Source organism: Gobio gobio (genome assembly GCF_949357685.1).
Source record: "Gobio gobio genome assembly, chromosome: 7".
NCBI classification, from domain to species: Eukaryota; Metazoa; Chordata; class Actinopteri; order Cypriniformes; family Gobionidae; genus Gobio; species Gobio gobio.
In genome coordinates this window covers 51793866-51820334 of record NC_137103.1, presented here as the reverse complement: position 1 = coordinate 51820334, position 26469 = coordinate 51793866, and the positions used below count along the sequence as shown (strand labels likewise).

At 37.6% G+C, this 26469-nt stretch overlaps 1 protein-coding gene across 2 annotated transcripts in view; it reads right to left on the bottom strand.

Moving 5' to 3' along the window:
- Nucleotides 1–19604, bottom strand: part of cobll1b (cordon-bleu WH2 repeat protein-like 1b) — an 89308-nt gene extending 69704 nt beyond the window's left edge. The window contains exons 1-2 of one of the 2 annotated variants that reach the window (XM_079821415.1): nucleotides 19422–19604; nucleotides 18344–18418 (exon numbers count right to left, since the gene is read on the bottom strand). In XM_079821415.1, coding sequence (XP_079677541.1) covers nucleotides 18344–18418; nucleotides 19422–19462 — 116 coding nt within the window. In that variant the 5' untranslated portion in view covers nucleotides 19463–19604. The remainder of the gene's footprint in view (nucleotides 1–18343; nucleotides 18419–19421) is intronic. The other variant, XM_079821416.1, reaches the window with a different exon arrangement.
- Nucleotides 19605–26469: the final 6865 nt, after the last annotated feature.

Genomic DNA, 26469 nt, shown 5'->3' with positions numbered 1-26469 from the left:
TAAAACAAGTAAATTGAATAAATATAATAGTTCAACTGAGCAAATAATAATGCATAGATAATTAAATAAGTAAACAAAATAATATAAAAATTAAAATAAAATATAAAACATTATATAGCTAAATAATTATCATAATGCAACTAAGCAAATAATCATGCATATTAAATAAAATAAATAAATAAATATAGGAAAAAAGAATATTATATTATATAGTAAAGCAAATAATAATGCAATGTATAATCATACACAGTAAGTAAATAGGTTACAAAAAAAAGAATAAAAAATAATATTGCTAAATATATCAAATGGAAACTAAATAAAATACAATAAAATAAATAAAATAGGCTCATCAACATTAAATGGGAGAAGAAAACACGTTCCCTTAGCCATTAAAGGGCCATTACACCCTAAAATACATTTTCTGAGTTATGCATGTTGAACACATAGACAGTAAGAGAAATGGACACAGTGACCCCATAGACTTCACAGAGAAAAAGTGAAGTCAAGTAGAAGCACTCACTTCCTGATGGCTGATGTACTGCGCAGCCTCAGACTGAGCTTGACGACATAGATGAGACGTGAGTCTGTCTGACAGTTGTAAGTCTTCTAGTAGTTGTGCAAAGTGAAATCTGAATCACAAAATCTTGCAGAGACAGAGAGCGTGAGCAGGGGCAACGTTTGGTAAATATTCTGATTAATTATTTTGTCATTTTGCATAGTATTTATTTATTTTAAAATTTAACGCCAGTACGCATTTGAAGTTAATGCATCCTGTCTATACGGCTATATACAGTAATTTCTCTAGTCACGTGGTTGTGACGCAGTCGTTAGCCTATTTTTACAAAAACGGCTTCTACGGGTCGAATAGTGTAAGATACAAGGTAATGGAGCCTTTTATACATTGTCGTGTTTGTTTAGAAATAAACAATGGACAAATGGAGTCTTTAACCGCCTCAGATGTAAAGTTATTCGCTGTCAAAGTGACGCCAAAATGAATGGGAGTCAATGGGATGCTAACAGCAGGTGATGGCTTGGTTAGCAATGGCTGCCCCTATGGAAGGTACACTTTCCGGGTGTAGGATTACCCCCTTGGTTGAACATCATATTAGACAATGTGACCATCCGTTAGTTAATTTTAATATTTTTTGCGCTATTTCAATGTCTATTTCATGTCAATGTCAAAGGATGTGTGTGATTGTACTATAGTACATTTTAGACTCATCAGTGTCTCATAATTATTCCTGACACTGCATGTCTTTATCCTATGAGAAGACAGCGCTTTTTGAACAGTGAGATCGCATACAGCAGGGGTTTTCAAAGTTTGACATAACGTGCACGATGGCGCCTCCAGACGATTTTTTGTACAGATTTTCAATAGCGATCAGTGAGCCGAGAGTGCCACATACACACGGTTTGTTTGCACATGCACGATTCCTGTATGCCACTGTAATCGTCTTTACCTTGATTACAATCATCATCCATCAAAACTTTACCATCGTGACACTGGTTTGCTTTATCCAACTGAGAGATGTAGTTTGCATACCATATGCTCATGCAGCGGTAGGGCTGTGCGATATTGAAGAAAAATGCGATATCCTTGTTAAATAATGCGATATATTCGATACGCAATACGATATTGCTTTAAGTGTGTAAAATCTATTTCTTTCCCCAACTGATATCTTTCACTTAAAGCATAACCGACTGTGTTTACATGAATACTCACCAAGACAGCCATTTTGACATAACTTGTGTTAATTTGTGTGTGTATTTGACAGTTCGAGTGTGTAGCAAGACACGGAAAAAAAGAACGGCTTGTGTGCACGTTTCGGTGTGTGTCAGACAGCGCGAGACTGCAAGGAGTTGTTTTTCGCAAGATATTGTGTTTAATAACTCTTTTAAACGTCAAGCAAGTCACTTAAGTAACAGTTGTGTGCTCAGTCAATTCTCTGCTATATGCGTCGACCTAAAACATACACTTTTCACAATGTTGAAGTAGCCTATTAAAATCATTCAGATATTGTGTGCCCTTGCGATATGCATATCACGATATGTACATTTGCGATATTTCGATAATTTCGATATATTGCGCAGCCCTGTGCAGCGGTTTGGTGTTTTGAGTTGTCATTCAGTCTGTATTTTACAGCAAGATGAGAAACGGCTTGGGCTGCTCCGAAACAATCACAGAATAGGAGAGGGATCGTGCTTTGAAGCCAAATACACTATTCTCTCCCCAATCTCTGATGACATAGGCCGGGTTTTCTCTGCATTAGGGCTGTTTTGGACTGACTGTTTGAATGCATTCGCTTACTGGATACTTGGACAGAAAACTTTTGTAGCAAAGCGGTGGTGAAAACTGGCTGATGGTTTCGTGACCCTTTAAAGTACTGTGTTGGGTCGCCATTTGATGTCCAAAGTAAAACCAGTTGTGATCTAAGGAACATTACAAACCACTTATGTGATAAACTAGACCAAGCCGCTCAACAACGGTATCTGAAAAACAAATGGAAACAACTACATCACACCAGGAAGCCAATGAGACGTAGGGCCGAAATGAAAGGTAATAGTGTTCAACGTAAGTGCACTGCATTTATGTTCGCCATTGAAGCAGCTCTCCCATGACGAGTGCAAGGGGGAGACGTGGTACAATGCTCAATTTGGGATTCAGAACTCAACGGGTGATCCATAAGCGACCCGCAAATGCCCCCATGCTTTACAGGTCATGCATAGGGTCAATGTACTGCCTGATGAACTCTCACTCTACCATTTCACCCACGCGTCACTCCGGGTTCACATATGTCCCGACCTCCACATTCCCACCACACAGTCAAGATACAGAAAAGTCAAGGCCAAAACATCTCGTTCTCTACAGAGACTGGTCAAAACATCTGCCAAGTATTTAGATAAGCAAAGCAGAAGGGAAATGGTTCCGATCACAGGCTCGCAGGGATATTTTGTACCTCTTACAAGATAAGTAGACTTGAATTAAACGCTCAGCTTACTTTAAGATCTGTGAAATTCAAATCTACTAACCTCGTTGTATGCCGAGATATGCAGGAGAGTAAAAAAGGTTGTAAGAGCTCCCTCCTTATTAACAGAAGAGCCAACATTTACATAAAAGTAAAAAAGGGGAAGCATTTCCCCTGGAGTCATAATTAAAACTATTACACTGAATCCTTTCTTCTGAGACAAAGGGACGTTGTCTGCAGAGACACACTTGCCAGAGATACACTAGCGAGTGTTTTCCCTCTTAGCCAATCACACACACAGTAGCGTCCAAAAAGTCACCGGGTGGCCAAATTCTAGACTTCACAACACCGATGGGTTTGCAATGCAAGGTCAGAGATGGAAATGCATTTACGGTTCTGTCGGGGGTCATCACTTGGTGTTTTTTTTATATATATATATATATATATATATATATATATATATATATATATATATATATATTATTTTGTATTACACAAATTTTGTACCACACAAATGAGAGAATATTCAGCATAGGTACAAACAAATATAGTGAATAAAATAAATAATTAATAAAACATAAATCTAATAAATTATATAGTGAATAAAATAAATATCAAAATAATAAATGCAACTAAACAAATAATCATGCATAGCAAGAAAATAATTAAATAAAACAACAACTCAGTTACTCAAAACAATAAGCCGCAATTTTGATTTCATAAGCTCTATGGCATTATAAAGCTGCATGGAAACAATATGCATGATAAAAAAGTGACTTGAATTTGATTTGAACGCTGTTGGACACCTACATCAGAATTAAATGAGGAAATCACATGAAGATTGTACAATAAAAATCTATATAAGTAGACAGCAATCTTCCAATGAAATCTGATACGAGTACCAGACACAGAGAATAAAACTCAGAGATTTTTATAACAAGATCGACACACTTGATAGAAGCCATTACGAGCTGGCGAGCTCAGCGGCCTGAGATCCAGTCCCTGAATGACTCTGGTGTCTAAGTTATGCGGCAGATGGACATTTATACCTCTCGTGTTACATTGAAAAATGAGGAGGAGGGAAAATTGTCGTCTTTTTCATAGTTTTATGAGCTGGAAAACAATACGTCTTATCATATTTAAAAAAAAAAATGTGTGTAATGTAGGAGCAGGTTTAAACTCGCTTATTAAATTTTTTGTCCCATGCAAATTCACTGCCATGATGCAAGGGTGTTGCCAAGGGGTTGCTAGGGTTGTATATATCATCCAAAAGGTAAAAAGTTACTTATAAAAGTAACAGCACTCTTCTCTTAAACAAATAGATTATTTCAGTATCATTCTTGACTGTGGCATAAACAGTTGTGAAGTGTAATACATAAGCCCTATATGGACGGTAATTGTTTCTCATGTGGACGTCTGAAAAATATACAGTGGGGAGAACAGGTACTTGATACACTGCCGATTTTGCAGGTTTTCCTACTTACAAAGCATGTAGAGGTCTGTGATTTTTATCATAGGTACACTTCAACTGTGAGAGACTGAATCCAGAAAATCACATTGTATGATTTTTAAATAATTAATTTGCATTTTATTGCATGACATAAGTATTTGATCACCTACCAAGCGGTAAGAATTCCGGCTCTCACAGACCTGTTAGTTTTTCTTTAAGAAGCCTGTTCTCCACTCATTACCTGTATTAACTGCACCTGTTTGAACTCGTTACCTGTATAACAGACACCTGTCCACACACTCAATCAAACAGACTCCAACCTCTCCACAATGGCCAAGACCAGAGAGCTGTGTAAGGACATCAGGGATAAAATTGTAGACCTGCACAAGGCTAGGATGGGCTACAGGACAATGGGTAAGCAGCTCGGTGAGAAGGCAACAACTGTTGGCGCAATTATTAGAAAATGGAAGAAGTTCAAGATGACGGTCAATCTCCCTCGGTTTGGGGCACCATGCAAGATCTCACCTCGTGGAGCATCAATGATCATGAGGAAGGTGAGGGATCAGCCCAGAACTACACAGCAGGACCTGGTCAATGACCTGAAGAGAGCTGGGACCACAGTCTCAAAGAAAACCATTAGTAACACACTACGCCGTCATGGATTAAAATCCTGCAGCGCACACAAGGTCCCTTTACTCAAGCCAGCGCATGTCCAGGCCCGACTGAAGTTTGCCAATGACCATCTGGGTGATCCAGAGGAGGAATGGGAGAAGGTCATGTGGTCTGATAAGACAAAAATAGAGCTTTTTGGTCTAAACTCCACTCGCCATGTTCGGAGGAAGAAGAAGGATGAGTACAATCCCAAGAACACCATCCCAACCGTGAAGCATGGAGGTGGAAACATCATTCTTTGGGGATACTTTTCAGCAAAGGGGACAGGACGACTGCACCGTATTGAGGGGAGGATGGATGGGGGCATGAATCGTGAGATCTTGGCCAACAACCTCCTTCCCTCAGTAAGAGCATTGAAGATGGGTCGTGGATGGGTCTTCCAGCATGACAAGGACCCGAAACACACAGCCAGGGCAACTAAGGAGTGGCTCCGTAAGAAGCATCTCAAGGTCCTGGAGTGGCCTAGCCAGTCTCCAGACCTGAACCCAATAGAAAATCTTTGGAGGGAGCTTAAAGTCCATATTGCTCAGCGACAGCCCCAAAACCTGAAGGAACTGGAGAAGGTCTGTATGGAGGAGTGGGCCAAAAGCTCTGCTGCAGTGTGTGCAAACCTGGTCAAGAACTACAGGAAACGTATGCTCTCTGTAATTGCAAACAAAGGTTTCTGTACCAAATAATAAGTTCTGCTTTTCTGATGTATCAAATACCTATGTCATGCAATAAAATGCTAATTAATTACTTAAAAATCATACAATGTGATTTTCTGGATTTTTGTTTTATATTCCGTCTCTCACAGTTGAAGAGTATCTATTATAAACATTACAGACCTCTACATGCTTTGTAAGTGGGCAAACCTGCCAAATACTTGTTCTCCCCACTGTACATTTACATGGCGTGTCAGTGATAAAACTGATGATTATCTATTCCTGGTGGTGGAGCGAGTTTTGCAGGGCTCCAGACTGCGACCAAATGGTGGCATTTTGCAACCTTTTTTCCAGTTGGTGCGACAAAAATTTTGTTAGAGGTGGCACTGGTGCTGGATGTGGACAGCAATATAATCTCTGGCTAGCCCCTGTAAATGTTGAAATTACCTTACAACCCTGCGAGAAACAATTACCGTCCGAATAGGGCTTTAGTCTACCAAATAATGAATCACAAGAATAAGGAAAAGTGAAATTGCTTAAACCGAAGTCTGACTTTCTTAGATCCATTCTTACATCCGTTTTCCATCATGTGCATTAAAAACAATCCATAACTTATGTTCCTAATAAAAATAAATAATGCTAATGATGATGACGCTGACAATGATAAACTGCCCCATTGGGACACATCAGATTGCCAGACTATTATTTTATTATTTTTTATTATTAAAGAGTAATGAGATAAAAAAATAAATAATCTTGAAAATAAGAATAATACAGATCATAATAATACATTATTATTATATAATTAACATTATAAAAAACTATTTTATAACTATTAAAGAATAATTCATAAAATGATTATATTTATAATATAAATTAATTCATGTAAAAAATATTAAAATAAAAAATTATATAAAATTAGTTATTATTAATAATAATAATAATAATAATAATAATAATAATAATAATAATAATAATAATAATAATAATAATAATAATAATATTGTAGTGCTGGGGAAAATTAATCGTGATTAATTGCATCCAAAATAAAAGTTTGTGTTTACATAATATATGTGTGTGTACTGTGTATAATTATGTATATATAAACACACACATGCTTGTATATATTTAAGAAATATTTGCATGTATATACTGTATAATTTATCTTATATATAAATATATTTTTTTTTATAAAAATATAAAACATTTCTTAAATATCTACATGCATGTGTGTGTATTTATATATACATAATTATACACAGTACACACACATATATTATGTAAACACAGAACCACAAAATGCATTTATAAGCGAGATTGACTCTGATGCAGTCAGATGGATTTACTTTCAGATTAAAGAAGAAAAAATGAGGGTGGAAAAGTCTCCAATAGAGCATTTCTTCAAGAAAACTGTGAGCTCTTTCAGTTCCCTCAGGCGGGTTCACTTCATTATGTTTTTATGATGTGAGAAGACAATCTCAAAGCGTAGACAGACTTCTGCTGTGTGTTTTTGTTTTTTGGCCTAGTCATTAAAAAGAGTCGGTTCATAAGGCTAATGTGTTTATGAATCAGACTAAACTGGCTAAAACAACACAGTAATTCAGCTAAAAATTGATGCAGACTTCAACTTTTAATAACACCGAATATGAAAACCCCAATTGTCCAATTTTGTTTTTATGCCAATGTCTGTCCTCAATTGTCATCTTTGTAAATGCAAGCGAACACATGTGAATGCTAGCAAACGCGAACACGCAACACTGACAGCTTACAGTTGCGCCAACAAATGTCTCACACTTGAGGAACTCGATGTGCATCATCTTCTGGAACGCAACATTTAAAAGGAGAGCATATCTGCCTTCTGAGGTATTGTAACTCCCTGACACAAACACAGGACACACATCAAACTAATCAATTTAGAGCATATTCCTTTTTGCCACATTCAAAGCAGTTTACGGTCACTGCCTGCCGGCCTGACAGCACAACAAAGAGCCTCCATTCTCCTGTGTTCTCTGGAGTCCTGCCACATGCTCTTTCAGTGCTCTGAGAAACACAACATAGAGAAATAAAGCCCTTGTATTCCTCAGACAGGAAAGGCAGTGCGAAATCAGGAGTTCTCGTGTTCCACAGAGAGAAAAACTGCATTAAGTCCTCATGGAAGTGTTAAATACAGCTGTTGAGAGAGAGAGGGGGCATGTGTATGTGTGGAATGTGGAGGAGTCAAGATGTATGGTATGCACTGAAGATATATGGCATCTACAGACACTGGCTCTGTTCCAAATCCTAGTGAGCCGTCTACGTAGGCTGCATTTTAAGACAGCATGCATGCACACAACATAGGGAACATTTTCTATGGCAGCACTGCATGCATCCGTCTCAGAGAAGATAATGCCAGAATACATTGTGACAAAAAACATTGATGAACACAGATGAAGCTAGACTATTATCAATATAATAATAATAATAATAATGATTTTATATAAACAAAATAGCTATGAAAACTTCATTACAACTAAAGACTGACTAGTTTACCCAATATTTGCATGGACAACAAATGTTTTTTTAGTCTCTTCTGCTCACCAAGGCTGTGTTTATTTAATCAACAATACATTAAATACACAGTAATGTTGTGAAATATATTAAAATAGAAAACAGGTGTTTTAAATTGTAATAATATGATCAAATGTAATTTATTCCTGTGATGAAAAGCTGAATTTTCAGCATCATTACTCCAGTCTTCAGTGTCACATCAGTATTTCAATATTATATTTCTGTCTGTTTGTTTTGTTTCACTTTGTTTCTATTCTATTTTATTCTTGTTTTTATCTTTTTATTTTATTTCTCTTTACTCTGTTCAGCAATTTGGATAGTTCTGCTATGTTTAAATATGCTATATAGATAAAATGTACTTGCTTACAATCAGAAATCATTCTAATATGCAGATTTGCTGCTCAAGAAACATTATTATTGTTAAAAAGATTTTTATTTGCACTCATTTATTATTATTTTCATTTATTTGAAATATTAATCTTTTGTAACATTATAAATGTCTTTACTGTCACTTTCAATGGAAGAATTTAATGCATCTTTGCTGAAAAAAAACTAGATGCAAACACTGAATCAATATGCGCCAATGCTAAATGTTTCTATATATCCTAATAATTTCTTAACATGTATTCATTACTTGAATGAGCTCATTGTTTAAATTAATACATTATTAGCTAATTTTGGGATTTGTTAGCCAAGAAATCTAGACGCACCCTGGTGGCAGCAAATGTAATTTGGGTCGTCTAGCAACTCTCCATTGGCTTGCGAGCTGGAAAAACCAAACTCTGGTCAGGCCAATCACATCGTGTGTAGAGTCGGTGGGCGGGCTTAACATAATGACGGCAGAGTTGCGGCGGTTCCGCGTGCTATTTGTAAACAAAGAAGCTGGTGAACAGTGGTCTTTCGAATCGGCTTTGGCCGCGACTCTGGAAGATTTGTTGTTAAGCTTTTCTTTGAGGAAAGAATAAAGAACGACACTGAAGTAATTCTTAAGAAAGGAAGAGGTGTTCAGATTTTTGCCGACCGGATATGGCGAAAGTTTAATCTATCAACTAGCTCCGCTTCACCTTCTTCGTGGCTCTGGTTGGTTGTAGCGCTATCCTATTGCGTGCCAGGGAATTTGAAAGACAACCGTTTATCCCGCTCCTCGGATTGAGCCCTGCCAATGGTGAGTTCCCAGACCCAACATTTTGATGTGGGTCTGGCTTGTCAGGCTAGAGATGTATATGTGCATTTCTGATATGCATAACTTGGACATCTTCACCTCTGATAACAGATCACTCTAAATTGCAATGTAAGATGCATGCATTTTCTGTAAAGCTGCTTTGAAACGATATGTATTGTGAAAAGTGAAATAAAGCCAAATAAATGTGAATGGAATTACTGACCCCAAACTTTCGACAATGCATTTTTATCCAATGTATTTTTTGAGGTTGCATTTCAGTAAGGGAGCACTAGGTTTTGGAACAGAGCCATTGTGTTCATTCTGCTAGGCTTGTCACCACAAGAGAGCCTCATTCAAAAGATAGCATACTCAAGTAAACAAATGAAGCAATGCTACAACTCACGTATACTGTATTTAAGGTGAAGTTTACTCAAGAATTTAAATATGTCAACATATCCTTGTTAACATCATCAATCAGCCCATATATGCACACCTGTGAATTTTTTCTTCAGCACTAGCTCTCTAATCTCAAATGCGTGTTTCCATACATACAAACACAATGCATTCTTCTATTTGAGCTCCGTGAAGGGGAGTAAATGATGACCAAAAACAAATTTAAATTTTCTGGTGACCAATATCAGAAAGACAACTATCCCTTGGCATGTGCTATGAAACGTAAAGAGTCACTATAGCTTCAAACACTACAGCTTCACTAATTGCCTCAGGCTGTTGATGTCTGAGACGTCTACATTTTTCAGACTAACCATTGTTGTAGAAGAGTTTTAGGGAGTTGTCTTTTATAACCACCCTAAACCTTACACGGTAAACTGTACATGTTAAATCCTGGACTATTAATCATTCTGTTGATTCTATTGAGAAAACACCCAACCTGAGAGTGAGACCTTTCATTTCCTGCAAAGTGTTCATAAACAACTTCAAAGTTCAAATGATCTCCCACACTAATCCAGACAACAAGTCAGAGACTTATCCCTTACTGCACATATAAACATAAACTGACATACATAAAATAAAAAAGGTTGCTGCTCATAAGTCATTCTGAATAACCAACATAACAATTACTTTTGCTGTTTGCACTATTTTTGCCACTGATTGCACCATGAGAATATCGGTGCGTTCAAGTCATGTCGTAAAGATCGTATTTAAAGGGTTAGTTCACCCAAAAATGAAAATTCTGTCATTAATTACTTACCCTCATGTTGTTCGACACCCGTAAAACCTAACAAAATGAAGATATTTTAGTTGAAATCTGATGGCTCTGATGGCTTCCTTCACTCACTTAACACTTCACGCCGGTTCTGTTACTGAAGAATCCAACACGAGACAACGATATGGCGCAACCAAACATGATACTGTTACATGATTGGCTGTTAGCATGTCACTCCCTACGTCGCTAGATTACCAGAGAGTGAGTGCCTTTGTTCATTAAACCAAACTTGCTTCTTCCAATGAAGAAAAAAAAAATGTATCGAACGTTTTATCGAATGCATTTTTTATTGATATCGGTGATGTGTCTATCGCGATACATATCGTTATCGTTTTATCACCCAACCCTAAAAAGGAGCCTATTTGATGATGTGTACGTTTTACTTTAGATCATTGTTTGTGTTTCTGAGGCTCTCGAGAATGCATGCAGCTCTCACTTGTAGCCAAAAACATGGGGAATGGTACTAAATTTATATCGTCATTGATATCCAGGGTTCCTACACAATTTTCATTTCGAAATTCCATACTTTTCCAGACTCGAATTTCCAGACTTCCTACAGATTTTTCCGACCATATTTAACTTGTTCTGATAAAATGTTTTCAAATTCAACTGCTAACAAGTGTTACATTCTAAAGATTTAGTATTGGCGTTTTTGCCTTTTATTAGGATAGGAAAGTAGCTAGACAGGAAGTAAGGTGGGAGAGAGAGGGGGGCGGGATTGGGAAAAGTCCATGAGGCAGGACTCGAACTCGGGTCTCCCGAAGCACAACAGCACTACATGGCGAACCACTTACCCACAATGCTATCGGCACCGACAAGTGTGTTACACTCTGAGTCAAAACCTCTATGTATGCTATCTAATATTTAGAAATTCTATATTAAAATGTTGCCTTTTGAGACCTTAACGATCAAAATGCTAAATCAGTCAATTTTTTGAAGGGTTATTAATTTACCCAAAAATGTAATTTCTATCATAATTTACTTACCCTCATGTCATTCTAAACTAATAAGACTTTTGTTAATCTTGGAAATCTTGGACACATGAAGATATTTAAAGGATTAGTTCACCTCAAAATGAAAATGTCCTAATCATTTACTCACCCCAATGCCATCCAAAATGGCAACCAACTCAGTTGGTTGCTCAAAAACTTAAATTTATCTTTCACTGAAGAAAGTAAGTCATGGATATCTTGGATGGCATTGAGGTGAGTAAATGAGTAGGACATTTTCATTTTGGGGTGAACAAGTCCTTTAAAGGGACTGAAATCTCTCAGAATTAAAATATTAAAATTGTTAATATAATAAAGTCTTATGGTTTTGAAAGACATGGGGGTAAATAAATGACAAATTTTCATTTTGGGTGTACTATTCCTTAAAGAACTCCACCATCGACTCCGTTTTATCCTCAAACCCAACTTGCTTTCTCAAACTACAAAGTGCTGTGTTAACCACTGTTGAACTGTGAAAAGGAAGGAACACACAGGTCTGACCTTTACTGCCATAGCTAGGCTACAAGTTTTTCATTCATTGAAAAAAACGATTGTGTATATATTTATTATATACATTTAGAAATTCTTCATTTTATATTTAGAAAATGAAATAGGGACAATAGTCTGGAAACATAAATATTTTTCCATACTCTGATTTATTTTTTCCATACTTTTCCAGACCTGGAAATTACTCAAATCAAATTCCATACTTTTCCAAACCCCGTAGGAACCCCGTTATCGCAATAAATACCAGAAATAGCGTGATATATTTTTAAGTCCATATCGCCCATCCCTAGTTGAAAGTGTTGCAAGTCAGTTGCTATGATGTTCAGACTGCTTTCCAGGGGTTTCCTAGCCAGGTTTAGTCTGGACAGGGCATTCTGGTGGTATCTAGGGTGTTTCTAGGTGGTTTGTAGAGTATTCCGGGTGGTTTTGCAGAAGGTCTTTGTCAAGCCAACATAATAACATCACTGTCCTTATACTGTAGCTTTCAACACCGGATTGGTTAAAACAGCTGTGCGAGCGGCGCGCACGCGTGTGTGTGTGTGTGTGTGTGTGTGTGTGTGTGTGTGTGTTAGTATACGAGTGTATGAAGAGGGAAAATTGGAGTGTGAGAAAGTATGGAAACATCTGCAACAACACTTAAATGTTTCCATACCCCGTCCCTGAGGTGACACTTTGTCGTCAAGGCCTTGTCCTTGCTTCATCGAGTTAGAAGTGTGTGTGTTGATAATTTGGAAATGACTGCGGATCACACAAGATGACATCATAAGCGAGTAAACATTCCGACGGTTATTCTCAACGCCATAGTTGTCCGTCCAGCTCGGAATTCCAAGAACAGATGTCAAGAGTAAAAGAAGCCAAACTGCAGCAGCATACAATAGAGTCCTGCCAACACCTGCGAAGCTCCACATCTTGCTTTCATATTTGCAGAGATCAAGCTTAAATTCCCCTCATTTGTCAGTCTCTTCTTTTACCATTCTGAGCTTCCAGAATAAGAACACATTGCTGCAGTTATTAGCAGGCCCACATTATCTGCACTTCTTTGGGGAGGAAATCGGCAAAACAGATTTAAATGTTGTTAAAAGTGTTGCATGGATGTGAGAGTGCAACACCTGCATTGTCAAATTAGCTACAATTATATTTAATAAACAAACAGAGAAAATTACTTTGTCAGTAGCTATGTTTCCACCTGCCTATTTTTATGCGCATTTTGGGATATCGTATCAAAAAATGCTAAATGGAAACTAGGGTTAGGTACCGAACTCCGTACTTTTAAGGGCACTGATTGAATTACGTTGGTACTTTCGAGTACCGATTCACATTAAAGGGATAGTTCACCCAAAAATGAAAATTAGCCCATGATTTACTCACCCTCAAGTCATCCTAGGTGTATATGACATTCTTCTTTCAGACGAACACAATCTGAGTTATATTAGAAATGTCCAGGCTAATCCAAGCCTTATAATTGCAATAATAGTTGCTCCGTTTTTGAAGTCCATAAAAAATGCACCTGTCCATCGAATAACGTGCTCCACGCGGCTCTGGGGTGTTAATAAAGGCCTTCTGAAGCGAATCGATGCGTTTGTGTAAGAAAAATATCCATATTTAAAACTTTATAAAGGAAAGTTCCAGCCGATTTAAAAATTAAAAAATTAAATGCAATTTGAAAATTATTTTCAAATGAAAGCATTTTCTTTATAAAAACTTTTCTTTATAAAATACAAGATCAGAACAAAACGGTAATTCAGTTCTGATTCATTTGAGTAGGTGAAGGTGAAGGTGTGTTGACACTTGGCATGTTTGGTTTGTTTAAAGAGAACCCTGGTGTGATAGTGCGGTTCACTTGAATAAGTGTGAACTCTGCCATCCGAACCCTGGTGTGATAGTGCGGTTCACTTGAATAAGTGTGAACTCTGCCATCCGAACCCTGGTGTGATAGTGCGGTTCACTTGAATAAGTGTGAACTCTGCCATCCGAACCCTGGTGTGATAGTGCGGTTCACTTGATTCGGTTCACAAAATGTTTGTCCTTTTAATTTGACGAGCGCAAACCTTAGTGTAACGTACTGCTCCGAGAGACAAAGGGTTGAGAATCCAAATGAAGCTTTAATGAAGGGTAATCCACAATTGTAGTGAAAAACAGGCAAAAGGTCATACACAGGCAAGCAGTCCAAACAAGCAAACAAGACAGGAGAGACAGGCATACGGTTAATTCACGGAACGGGCAAGAAATCCAAAACCAGAGACATGAAACCAGGGAAACCGCTCAGAAAAGCAGTTTACAACAAACAAGACTTTGCAATGAATGATAGACATGACCAGGCTTATATAGTGTGAGCTAACAAGGTAATGGGGAGCAGGTGGATGTAATCAATGAGTGCTGATGAGTCCGAGCAAAGGATTATGGGTAATGTAGTCTATGATAGAATGACAGTCCGGGTTGGAGTGCCCTCTGCTGGTGAATTGTGACACTTAGTAAATCACCTTGCGTGATTCATTTAAATACTCTCCTCCCATAAATACTGCATCTGATAGGGAAACTCCTACAAATGCATATGCAATAAGGTCAGCCGCAAAAATAACCGTCCACACCTTTTCAGTGCTAATTTATCACTGTAAACTGACAGTCGTTTTTTAACGCCAAAAGAGGGTTTGCGCTGGAGCCAACCGCAGGATGAAAAAGTTCCACCGCAGGAACTTTCCCCAGGAACTAGGAATTTTGGGGTGGTACTCGGTGTGTTTCGACCGCAGGAACCAGGGCCTAAGGCCGTTTTCACACCTGAAAGTCCGCACCAAGGTCTGAACCGAAGTTCATGTTTTGATACATTTTATACATTGGGTTAGTTTTCGTTTGGTTTCACATTGCAATTATGCGAGCGCACTAAAGAACTTTACATGACACACTTTTTTTTTTATTGATTGGTTTGTAAACGGACGTGCGTCAGACGTCAGTGTCTTTGACAAGAGTGAATGAACGGACGCATATCATTGCCACTATTGAACAGTGCGCATTGCTTGACTATTTTCTTTTCATTACGTTTAAAAGTGGACATTTCAAGCTTTATATACACATATTTCTCATGTTTGTGAGACAAGTAGCCTGCTGAGTTTCGGTTTATTTGAGACGCGCTCCAGTTCATGTGCAAAGCATGTGATCGCTCCCGCGATTATTGTCTGCTATAGACTATTTGCTTCTTATTTATTAAATCCAGGCAATTATCTGAATAAACATTGATTCAAATTAAGATACAATTTATACAAAACGAAATTCACATTAAAGAAAGGCTTTCTAAGCAAAATCATAGAAAATGTCTTTAAAAATCATTTCTGTCTTCTGACATATTGCGCATCTTTTCACTTTTCATAATCAATGTAGCCTAGATGAAATTTAAAAATAACATTATAATATTTAAACATAAACAGGAACTTCCTGTAAATAGTCTGAAAGTACGAACCATACAGAAAATGCTTTCACACTAGAAACAAACCGTCAGACCAAATTTCGTCTGTTTGGTCCGGACCGTGATCCAGAGGAGGTTTCACACCTGTAATTTTGATTCGGACTAAACTGAAAAGTCCGAAAATCCGGACCAAACAATGTAGGTGTGAAAGCGCCCTTAATGAAGTTCCGGGTAAATATTCCCCCCTCCGAAAGTCCCTGCTCGCGAGGTAGTACTTTTTCAAAGTTCAGGAACTTTCGGGGGTGGGACTTGGGCACTGAACATGCGGATTGGTTGAGCTCACGCAGCATTTTATTTCAACCGGCATTTTGCGAGGTTCGTTCTGCGTTCAGTAAATATCAGTCTTGCTCTTTCTGCCCGATGGTGCGCGTTCGTCTGAGCAATCTCACGGTCAATGTCCGTAATAGCTGATTATAACACGTTGTCTTATTTTAAATCTAGCTTTACGAGCTTTCAGAATACGCTTTAGTATCAGTGCTTGTCTCGTTTCCGCCGTTTTGTTCATTACTTCTTTACTAAACCAATACATAACCAGCAAAAGCAGCGCTGCTTGAATCTCCTCCTCTTGTTATTGTTGCAGACAGTGTCCACCAAAAAATTATTACTGTCCGTCGGTGACTGGGAGGAACAGTCGCGCGCCGTCCCACGTCTCTGGACTAATTTGCTTAATCTTCACGGTACTTTAGACCGCAGTGGAAACCCAGACAGTAGCAGGTCTGGGAGGTAAAAAGTTCCTGTAAAAAAAGTTCCTGGTGCAAATTGTTCCGGGTAACTTTGGTGGAAACGGGGCTTTAGTAAATCTGGCCCTAGATCAGTTTCACACTGATTTAAATTGGTAACATGTATTCTTCTAAAAAAAAAAAAATTTTTTTTTTTTAAGTATGCATTCTTGAATCGGATGCATTTTGCACAACGCGCAAAGAGACCTGCAGGGGAATATAGTAAATAAATTGTGCAACTTGGCAAAAGGCTGGCAATTTTGGATTTACATAAATGCAACTCCCACAGACATAAGACGGTTGATGGCCTGATGCCCTGCAGTGCCAGAGAAACCAGAATCCTGCTCCCGAATTACACAACAACTTTTGTGCGGTTAAGAGTCACGCTGTTTAACACAACAGAACTTTCCCTCTGTAAACCCCACAGACAACATTAATCAAATGATCCTGGGTGCAAAATCAAAGCGCTTGTGCAAGGCTCGAAAGCCTTCAAAATATCAGCCTCTGATTAAAATTACAATAACGCAGGGATGTGCTCATAGCCGTCGTGGGAGAGGTAAAGTGTGTGTGTGTGAGTGCGTGTGGGTGAGATATAATAATGCAGAAAAAGTGAGTTATGAGAACGTGCTGGAAAAAATCTCTCCGATTTCATTGAAAACGCTTCCAGCCATTGGAACGCTCTCAGCTGACATCATCCTTAACTAGCAAAATCTGAACCCGTGGAGCACAAATTTCCAAAGTCTTAAAGTGTGTTAATAAAGATCATATTTGACGCTAATGCGTATGGAGGATTCAACGTCCAGATCTCCTCTCTCATGATAGACGGCTAATCAGCCTCATGTGGTTTTCAAGGACCGGTTCTATGTCTGGTTTGTACATTTTTTCATAGTATATTTTCCTAGTCTTCTGCATTGCCCCCACAGCCATGGATTATTACACCAGATAAATACATTTGGCTCTGAGGTCAAATTAGCAAGCATCCCGTTGAACATAGCAACCTTTTTTCTGTAATCTCCAGTCATATCTACGAGGGAAATGAAAACTGTAGACCCCGTTCTTCGCTCTCTTCGACTCCAGTCCAGAAAAGTAACAAATGCAATTACATCCTCATTTCCCCAGCAAAGAAATTAACCAGGAGAATTTAGCCAGAGACTCGCCCTCCTTAAAGTACATTTCCCATGACCCCCACATGTGTCCAAGAGCGTTTCTCAGCTCTGCTCTGCAGGCAGGAAATGCACCGATGTCAAAGGTCGAGGCAATGCTTGTGACAACAGAGACTTTAATTACGGTCAGACTGTCTTGTAAACAAGCACACAACGTCTAAATCTTCACTCATAAACAGCCCAGTCTGCAGTGACAGAGCACACAAATGTCCTGCCCAACGCATTATACATTTATTTTTAGCTACGTGTATAAAATCGCTTAGAACTCACATTATGCGTGATTTTTCTTTACAGAAAATAAAGCAGGAATGTGGAATGAACTGCTTGAAAACTGGAAAAACATGCAGGGGAAAATTTTCAAGTACTAGCTAACTTTTGTCCCCCGATTCTCCTCATTCCACATAATCTTTAAATCCAAACACACGTGCATTAGTATTAATCTTTTCCTACGGACTCAAATATCCACACTTACTGTACATTTTCAATGTTTTCTCAGCAATACTGCTTTAATTGTTAATCAATTTATAGTTCCTCCTGTGTCTTCACGTTCTAACAAATCTAGTTAATGGCATCATCCTCCAGGAAGTCATCATTTTGGTGGGGAAACGACAGCACAAATGTATTTAATAACATTAAAAATCTGTGTGATATCAAAGGAGCTCAAAAAACAATATAAAAAATGACAATTCTCAACCATCCTCTTGATTGCACGCCACTGTAAAAAGTTATAAAATTTAAGTTTTCGAGAAGTATAACCAGCATATTCTAAGTTTAGGACCCAACTACTCAAAATAGATCTAACCCAGACTTAAGGAGTGAATCTTTTAGTGCTTACGGTGTACCTTCGGTCAGGCGGTCGGCTGTGCGCATTGCCATCCATCCCTGCAGCGGCCTGCATGGCTCTGAAATCCTTGGCACTGTAAGACAGAAAGCAAACACTGCACTCACTCACTCGCGGCACAGTGACTACAAAGGGAGTGCTGACAGATTAAGAGGTTAAACTCGACTAGTCAGTTTTGCAGAAGGTGGTTCTTCATGCCACAGTGTCAATAATGGGCATGGTTGCCTTGTTGAAATAGCAAACATCTTGAACTTACACCAGACTGTGTGCGCCACTCTCCCAACTTGGTCAGGCTTGTCTATGTGCTGGTTTTAGAAGGGCTACTTTTTAGCTGGTCCACCTGGAAGACCAGCTTAAACCACTCAAGACCAGCAAACCAGTTTTATTTATTTATTTGTATTTATTCAGCAGGGCGTGTAGAGGTGTGTTCCCAGGAAGGAAGGATCTTTTCTAGCTGTCACAAAGAAATACACTTTTATTTAGCAAATTAATGAATTATTAGTATAGCGATGCGGTTCAAACGTGACACCGGTTCGAATCCCGCCTCAACATACAATTATTATTTCACACAAACTTGGAAATTAACTAATCAGCCAGTGATACTCCTGCAGTTTTGTCATATGAAAAAAATATATTTTGATAACTCATTTTGTATTCAAAAGGAAGGGCTAGTTTGGTTTAAGTTAAACAGGCATTGCGCTTTTGCTATCTGTCAACTGTCAAGAACGTCAAAAACATCATCATGCAATGCAAAGCCCTACAGTAGTTTCTCTGGGAGGGAAAAGCCTATAACTGACTACAATTTAAAAAAATATTTAATCAAAATGACTCTAAAACATGGTTGTGAAAAAATCATTTTAAACAAATTAGCCGGCGTGACTTGTGTTCAAGACGACTCAAGTTCGAATCCAGACTCAACATACCGTTCTTTTTTTCAAACTAAGCAAAACAAAGACAAACTTAACAGTCAGTCATCACTAGGAAGCAATTTTGGCATTGTATCCATAATTCAGTTTGTGTTTCGCGAATAAAACAGCCATAATAGTTTGAATGAGCATGACGCAACGTACGTAACTTACCTTGATCGCCCTTGAAGTTTCGCGCGGCTGTCAACTGTCATCAGTCTCTCTACCAATACGTCAAAACACCACCATCAACAACAACTTCAGCAGGTTTCGAAACGTTTCTGCTGACTTAAAGCACTCCTTATTGGTCCCTGCATCACTTCTGTCCCGTTACCCCCTTCAAAATCTGCAACTCCCACTATATTTTCCAGAGTCCTGCCCCTGTCAACAGACGCTCCTCTGTTCCTATTTAACCGAGGGAAGACGGCAGCTCCGCATATTCAAGTCATGACACGATAAGTTACAGTCAGTGCCAGCCCTCCCATCTTCACACTGGATTCATCAACGGTGTTCACACTCCGGTTAGACACATTAGCATATCGCCCCCGACAAGAAAAGTCTCAACAAAGCCTTTTGTGCTCAAATCCTACGTACAGTAATGCCATGCGAGAGATTAAAGTTCGTTTGAGGCGCAGTCTTCTCAAACGCAGCATAATTCATTCATAAATAGCCTTATGATATGATAGTAACATGTTGATTGACATGCCAATGCTATATATAGAGTATTTTAGATAGGCTTTAGTACACTCTGTTGTTGACATGGCCAACCATTACCGGCAAAATGGCGACATCTAGTGGTAGAAGTGCGATAGTACATTTTTAACCAAGTCATTATTTCAGGGTGTTTTTCCAACATTTAATATTTTTTTGGCGGCAACCAAAACACATTTTTGTCCCGCCAAAGCCTTATTTGATCAGTTATTGTGATTTATGAGTGATGTAGAATAGATGACTGCTGCTATCAGACGATGTTTTCCTTTAATTACCGCCGCTGGGTGTGAAATGCGCTCAAAAAACATTGACTGATTCTCTGACCAGCTGGCATAAAGCATACTTTCAATAAACGGGAAACAAATCCTATCCGGTTATGAAGTGTTTTCTTTGTGTTGACAAATCTTTCGCGATGCGGGATTCGCACACAACGCGTCTGCTAATGTCTGATTCGCCACCTAATGACTCCTTTGGACCGAGTCATTTTAACGACTGGTTAGAACAACTGATCTGTCCAACACTGAACTCACGAATCAGTTTATTAATTTACTCAGAACACCTGAAATGAGAACACAAGTGTGCTTACCCAATTTAGAAAGAGTGGATAGTAAGAATTAGCTTTAATCATCCACAGTCGTTCAGCTTATTTATGTGGACAATGTGTAGTAAAATAAATAGCCTAAAATCATTTAGACTGGAGTGAGGTGAACCCAAAACAAAGTTGTTGTTAGCTAGCTGATCATTTTATGAAATTGTATATGGCAGAAAATTAGGCCATTTGTTCTTTTTTTTTAATGCTACTTAAATATTGATATGATTACATACCAAAACAATTATCAGTAAATAGTGTAAAAATGAGGAACAAAAACAAACATCAAGGTATCAAAATAAGATAAGCAAAAATTACAAACTTTCTTTGAATTTATTTAAAATTTATTGTCAGTATTGTTTGTGCAGATCACGTGGGTAGGGTACTCTGTGTGTGTGTGTGTGTGTGTGTGTGTGTGTGTGTGTGTGTGTGTGTGTGTGTGTGTGTGTGTGTGTGTGTGTGTGTGTGTGTGTGTGTGTGTGTGTGTGTGTGTGTGTGTGTGTGTGTGTGTGTGTGTGTGTGTGTGTGTGTGTGTGTGTGTGTGTGTGTGTGTGTGTGTGTGTGTGTGTGTGTGTGTGTGTGTGTGTGTGTGTGTGTGTGTGTGTGTGTGTGTGTGTGTGTGTGTGTGTATGACCATGTCTGTCAGCCACCACCGAAGACCATTTTTGACCCAGGAAAAACCCTGTATTTTAACATTTACTCACCTCAACAGGGCTCTCAAGTCTCGTGAGACACACGCATTTCAACTCATTCACACGCCACACCTTGTATTTCTCACGCAGAGAAATGTCCATAATGCCCACCAAGTTGCGCTGCTATTAGAGGAATCAAGTGAGTTCCATAAATAGAGTTCAGAAGGCCCTGCCATGCACCAGCCAATCAAATAAAAAATACAGCTACCGAACAGCCAATCAGAAAATAGCATTGCTGTATCCGGGTAAGATTTAGATATTCCAGCAACAACAACGTTTACATTCTGCCACCTACTGTTTGTTTAGTTTAATGTTTTCTTTCCAACATTTCTTAATTGTATATCCTCCTGGGACCCAGAAAAGACAAAAAAAAAAAAAAGTGTTTTGAATTTAGTATTTTTCATTGTCATTACATTGTTTAGAGCATAAGAAACAAATGGGGGAAAAAAACATTTTTGAAGAATGATATTTTATTCATATGTGATGATATATCCTCTGTAGTTGACACCAGGGGCCTGTACCATGATGGTAGTTTAACAAACTCAGGGTTACAGGATTAGTTTCGAGTTGACAAAACCAAACCAATCTATTCAGGCTTTGTTGGTCCCATGATGCTGATCATCAACTTTCTCTGTCAACTCAGGCTTTGATCCTGAGTTTAGGAGTTTAGCTGTGACATCAGCAGTGAACAGCCAATCACATGCTGTGGATCAGTAAAACTGAGATTCACTTCTCACGAGAGAAGCAGTGTGATTCACTTCACTCTTCTGCAGAATATACATGATTGAAAAATATTAAGAATTTAAACAACTTTACACAGAAGAAAAGAGCTGTCGAGGACAACTTTAAGAAAAATCTTGTACGTCAATGCAAGTAAAAGTTATGAAGTTAGTTTAGTTGATATATAGAGAGAATTGAACATTTATGCTCACATGTAATTTTTTATAGATTTAGTTATTGAATTTAGAGCTTATTTGTATGACCTTTATATAGGCTATTTAGTTTAATATTAACAAAATGCCTATTAATGATTGATTTCCTCAAATGATACATGTGTAATTGATTAAGGGTATAATAATTACATAAACTATATTTAAATAATTCAAAATTATTATTATTTTAAGCATTGTTAAGCATTGTTAAAAGCCAGAGGCTTAAGTCTTTAATAGCCATTAGCTAGTGACCTTTAATTTGGAGTAGAAACAGAAGGAGTGTCTTTATTGCATCAGAGGTGTGTCACTTTGCTCACAGCTGATTGGTCCAATTTCAGTTTGAGATCTCTTATCCAGAACATAACCTGCCCTGGAGCAGGTTAGCTGTGGAGCGTAAGTTACTATGGAGATGAACACAGCTAAAAGCCAAACCACTTTAATGGTACCTAAAACCCAGGATTGGCACAAACTAAGCTTAAACATATCTGGCTAGCTAGCTAAACTGGCTTCATGGTATAGGCCCCAGGACTAAGTTGTTAAAAAAAATAAAATGACATAAAATTGCACGTATAGGCAAAAACAATGGGATTTATTTTTAATTCACCAATACATTTTTTTAAAGGAACTGTATGTAGGATTGTGGCCAAAACTGGTCTGCAATCACTTTCAAATTACTGTAGAGCAGTGTATTCCCTCTCCCCCTCCTTAGACATTTTTTTATCCAAAAAATGTGTAGCTGCAGCTGTGGTAACTAGAGCAGAGCTGGCAACCCGGATGCCGAAACACTACTGACTTCGTGATTGGTAGATAGGTGGAGGGTGGCGCTTCAGGCCAAAACACAACATATCAACATCAACATCAGTTGAGGGCTGCAACTTCACTTTTAAAATGACAATATCCTGGCCGGACTACTGTTGTCAGTGATATAAGTATTTGAAATTAACATGATTTCTTAATGTCTAGTGACATATCAGGGCCATTTTATGATTAATTGAAATACATTTCTTACATACAGTTTCTTTAAGTTTTCAGGATTTTTTTTAAACAAACTTTGTTTAAATATGATTCTGAACGATGTTATGAAAGATATAATGGAATGCATTGATATACCATGTTACTTTATGCAATATGAGGGTAAACTGGCCATACTTGGATTTTCCCATTCAATACACTGCATCTAATTTGCATATTAATGTGTTCTTGGTGCAACTTGTAATGAAAATAGAAGTGTAATAATGGGAGTAATAATTGGCAACATTTTCATAATAATAATATCTAATAATTCATAGGAATATCCTCCTGGGACCCACGAGTAGACTTTTGTCCACTGTAGCGGACGTTATATTTTAGGGAATTTCTCTGACATCATACATGTCACATGTCTCAGTCTGGATGTCCTGTACAGAGCAGCACATTCGGGGCTTTGCAGAGATACCAAATGTTTGGAGGTTTCACCAGGACAACAACAACTTCTTGGTCTTTAAAAATGGCTGACATTAATGTTTAGCACTCTTGTGGAAATATGATCATATTTATTCATTATAATTTAAATCGGATTAATTTTGGAATTGTTTGTTATAAATCAACATCTCAGGAAAATGTTATGGGGTTTCTGATCAAAATATGACTTTCTTTTACAAAACAGGGCATTGATTTCATAAATGACCACTGTAGTGGACGCCAGGACTTAAATCATGTTTATCAGGAATTTTGGAGACATAACAAGTGAATAGGGAAAGAAATTGCACATCAATATCCTCCTGGGACCCAGAAAAAAAAAAGTGTTTTGAATTTAGTATTTTTCATTGTCATTACATTGTTTAGAGCATAAGAAACAAATGGGGGAAAAAAAACATTTTTGAAAAATGATATTTTATTCATATGTGATGATATGTCCTCTGTAGTTGACACCAGGACTAAGTTGTTTAAAAAATAAAATGACATGAAATTGCACGTATAGGCAAAAACAATGGGATTTATTTTTAATTCACCAATACATTTTTTAAGGTTTCAGGATTTTTTTAAACAAACTTTGTTTAAATATGATTCTGAACTATGTTATGAAAGATATAATGGAATGCATTGATATACCATTTTACTTTATGCAATATGAGGGTAAACTGGCCATACTTGGATTTTCCCATTCAATACACTGCATCTATACACTGCATCTAATTTGCATATTAATGTGTTCTTGGTGCAACTTGTAATGAAAATAGAAGTGTAATAATGGGAGTAATAATTGGCAACATTTTCATAATAATAACATCTAATATTTCATAGGAATATTGATATGTAATTTCTTTCCCTATTCACTTGTTATGTCTCCAAAATTCCTGATAAACATGATTTAAGTCCTGGCGTCCACTACAGTGGTCATTTATGAAATCAATGCCCTGTTTTGTAAAAGAAAGTCATATTTTGATCAGAAACCCCATTTTCCTGAGATGTTGATTTATAACAAACAATTTGAAAATTAATCCGATTTAAATTATAATTAATAAATATGATCATATTTCCACAAGAGTGCTAAACATTAATGTCAGCCATTTTTAAAGACCAAGAAGTTGTTGTTGTCCTGGTGAAACCTCCAAACATTTGGTATCTCTGCAAAGCCCCGAATGTGCTGCTCTGTACAGGACATCCAGACTGAGACACGTGACATGTATGATGTCAGATAAATTCCCTAAAATATAACGTCCACTACAGTGGACAAAAGTCTATTCGTGGGTCCCAGGAGGATATATAAAAAATATATATATTATTTATTTATTTATACAAATTAGTATCATGAGTGTCATTTTGATCAGAACCTTGTCCCCACCCAAACCACTGTTGCCATCGCCAAAATCTCACTCTGAACTCAATTCAAAACTTGAGAGCCCTGCCTTAATGTCGTTTAAAAGACGCATCCTCACAAGAGTTTCTGAAGAATATCCACTTTCATACAACAATACATATTTGACATTGAGTCCGAGTCTTTTGTAAGACTCCAAAAAAGTGTCCGCGTGCTGTTAGCGTGTTCCAACTGTCAATATATTTCAGATTAGCCCAGCTGTTGTCATTGTGTTTTAGCCACTGATCTATATAAATGACATGTTCTCTATATAGATCAGTGGTTTTAGCACTTATGTGGAATACAAGATCTTTAAAAAAACCCGTCAAAATACACAACAGACTCAATTTCGAGTCGTGCTCTCTATGTAGCTAATATGGGTCGACCGTCGACATGAAGTCTCAATTTAATTGCTTATGAATTTCAAGTTATTTTGTTTGCGCGTCGAGTCTCGTGTTTTCATCTTCAGTTAACCCAAGCACGCCACACGTCCCACACACTAACTAGGTTACTTAACCAATTAAATTTAACCTGCATACAACAACAAGCATCACGGGAGGATTTGATCTTTTTCTGAAAGTCGTCGTGAACATTTCCATAACATCCTGTGGTGAGAGCAGAGACTTTATATAGACTATAGTCTTAAAGAGACTTTGGTAACAGTTTAAACATGTTTTGAAGATTTTTTTACGGTCTATGGTTTTGAATCAATTGAGTAATCTTTTGTCGTGATAGATAGGCCTAGCGTATATCCTATCTTAAAGGGATAGTTCACCCAAAAATTGAAATTTTGTCATAGTTTTTCTCACCCTCATGTTGTTTTAAACCTGTGTATGAGATTATTTGGTCTGTTTAACGCAGAAGAAGATATTTTGAAGAATCTTGGTAACCAAACGGGTTCTGGTTCACACTGACTTTCCTTCTTTTTTTTTTCTTTTTTTCATATAGGTCAACGGGGGAACTGTTTGGTTAGGCCTAGCCTACTGCTGTTCTTCAGAATATATTATTTTGTGTTCAACAGAACAAAGAAACACATACAGGTTTAAAACAACAAGAAGGTGAGAGTAAATGATGAAAGAATTTGTATTTTTGGGTGAACTTCAAAGACTTTATATACAGAAAGACGGCACTCATATTAATATTAAATGGGAGAAAATGCCACACGCAATATGGCTGAATAAGTCCCGCCTTCTAAATAAGAGCCAGTCCGATTAGTAAAGTCATCATGTCACCTATGGAGTTTCAAAGATGTTCAGCCCAGAGAAATGACTGGGACTTTGGTGAATACCTTTAAAGAAAATAAAAAAAACCCATAAAAATTACTTCTTTTTAATAAAAATCAATCCTGTGACATAATAGCAATTGAAATAGATGCTATTTACACCAAGTGTAAATAGCAACTATATTCTATTTACACGAAGTTAAAATAACATTTTCTAAGCGATAGATGATATTTACACTA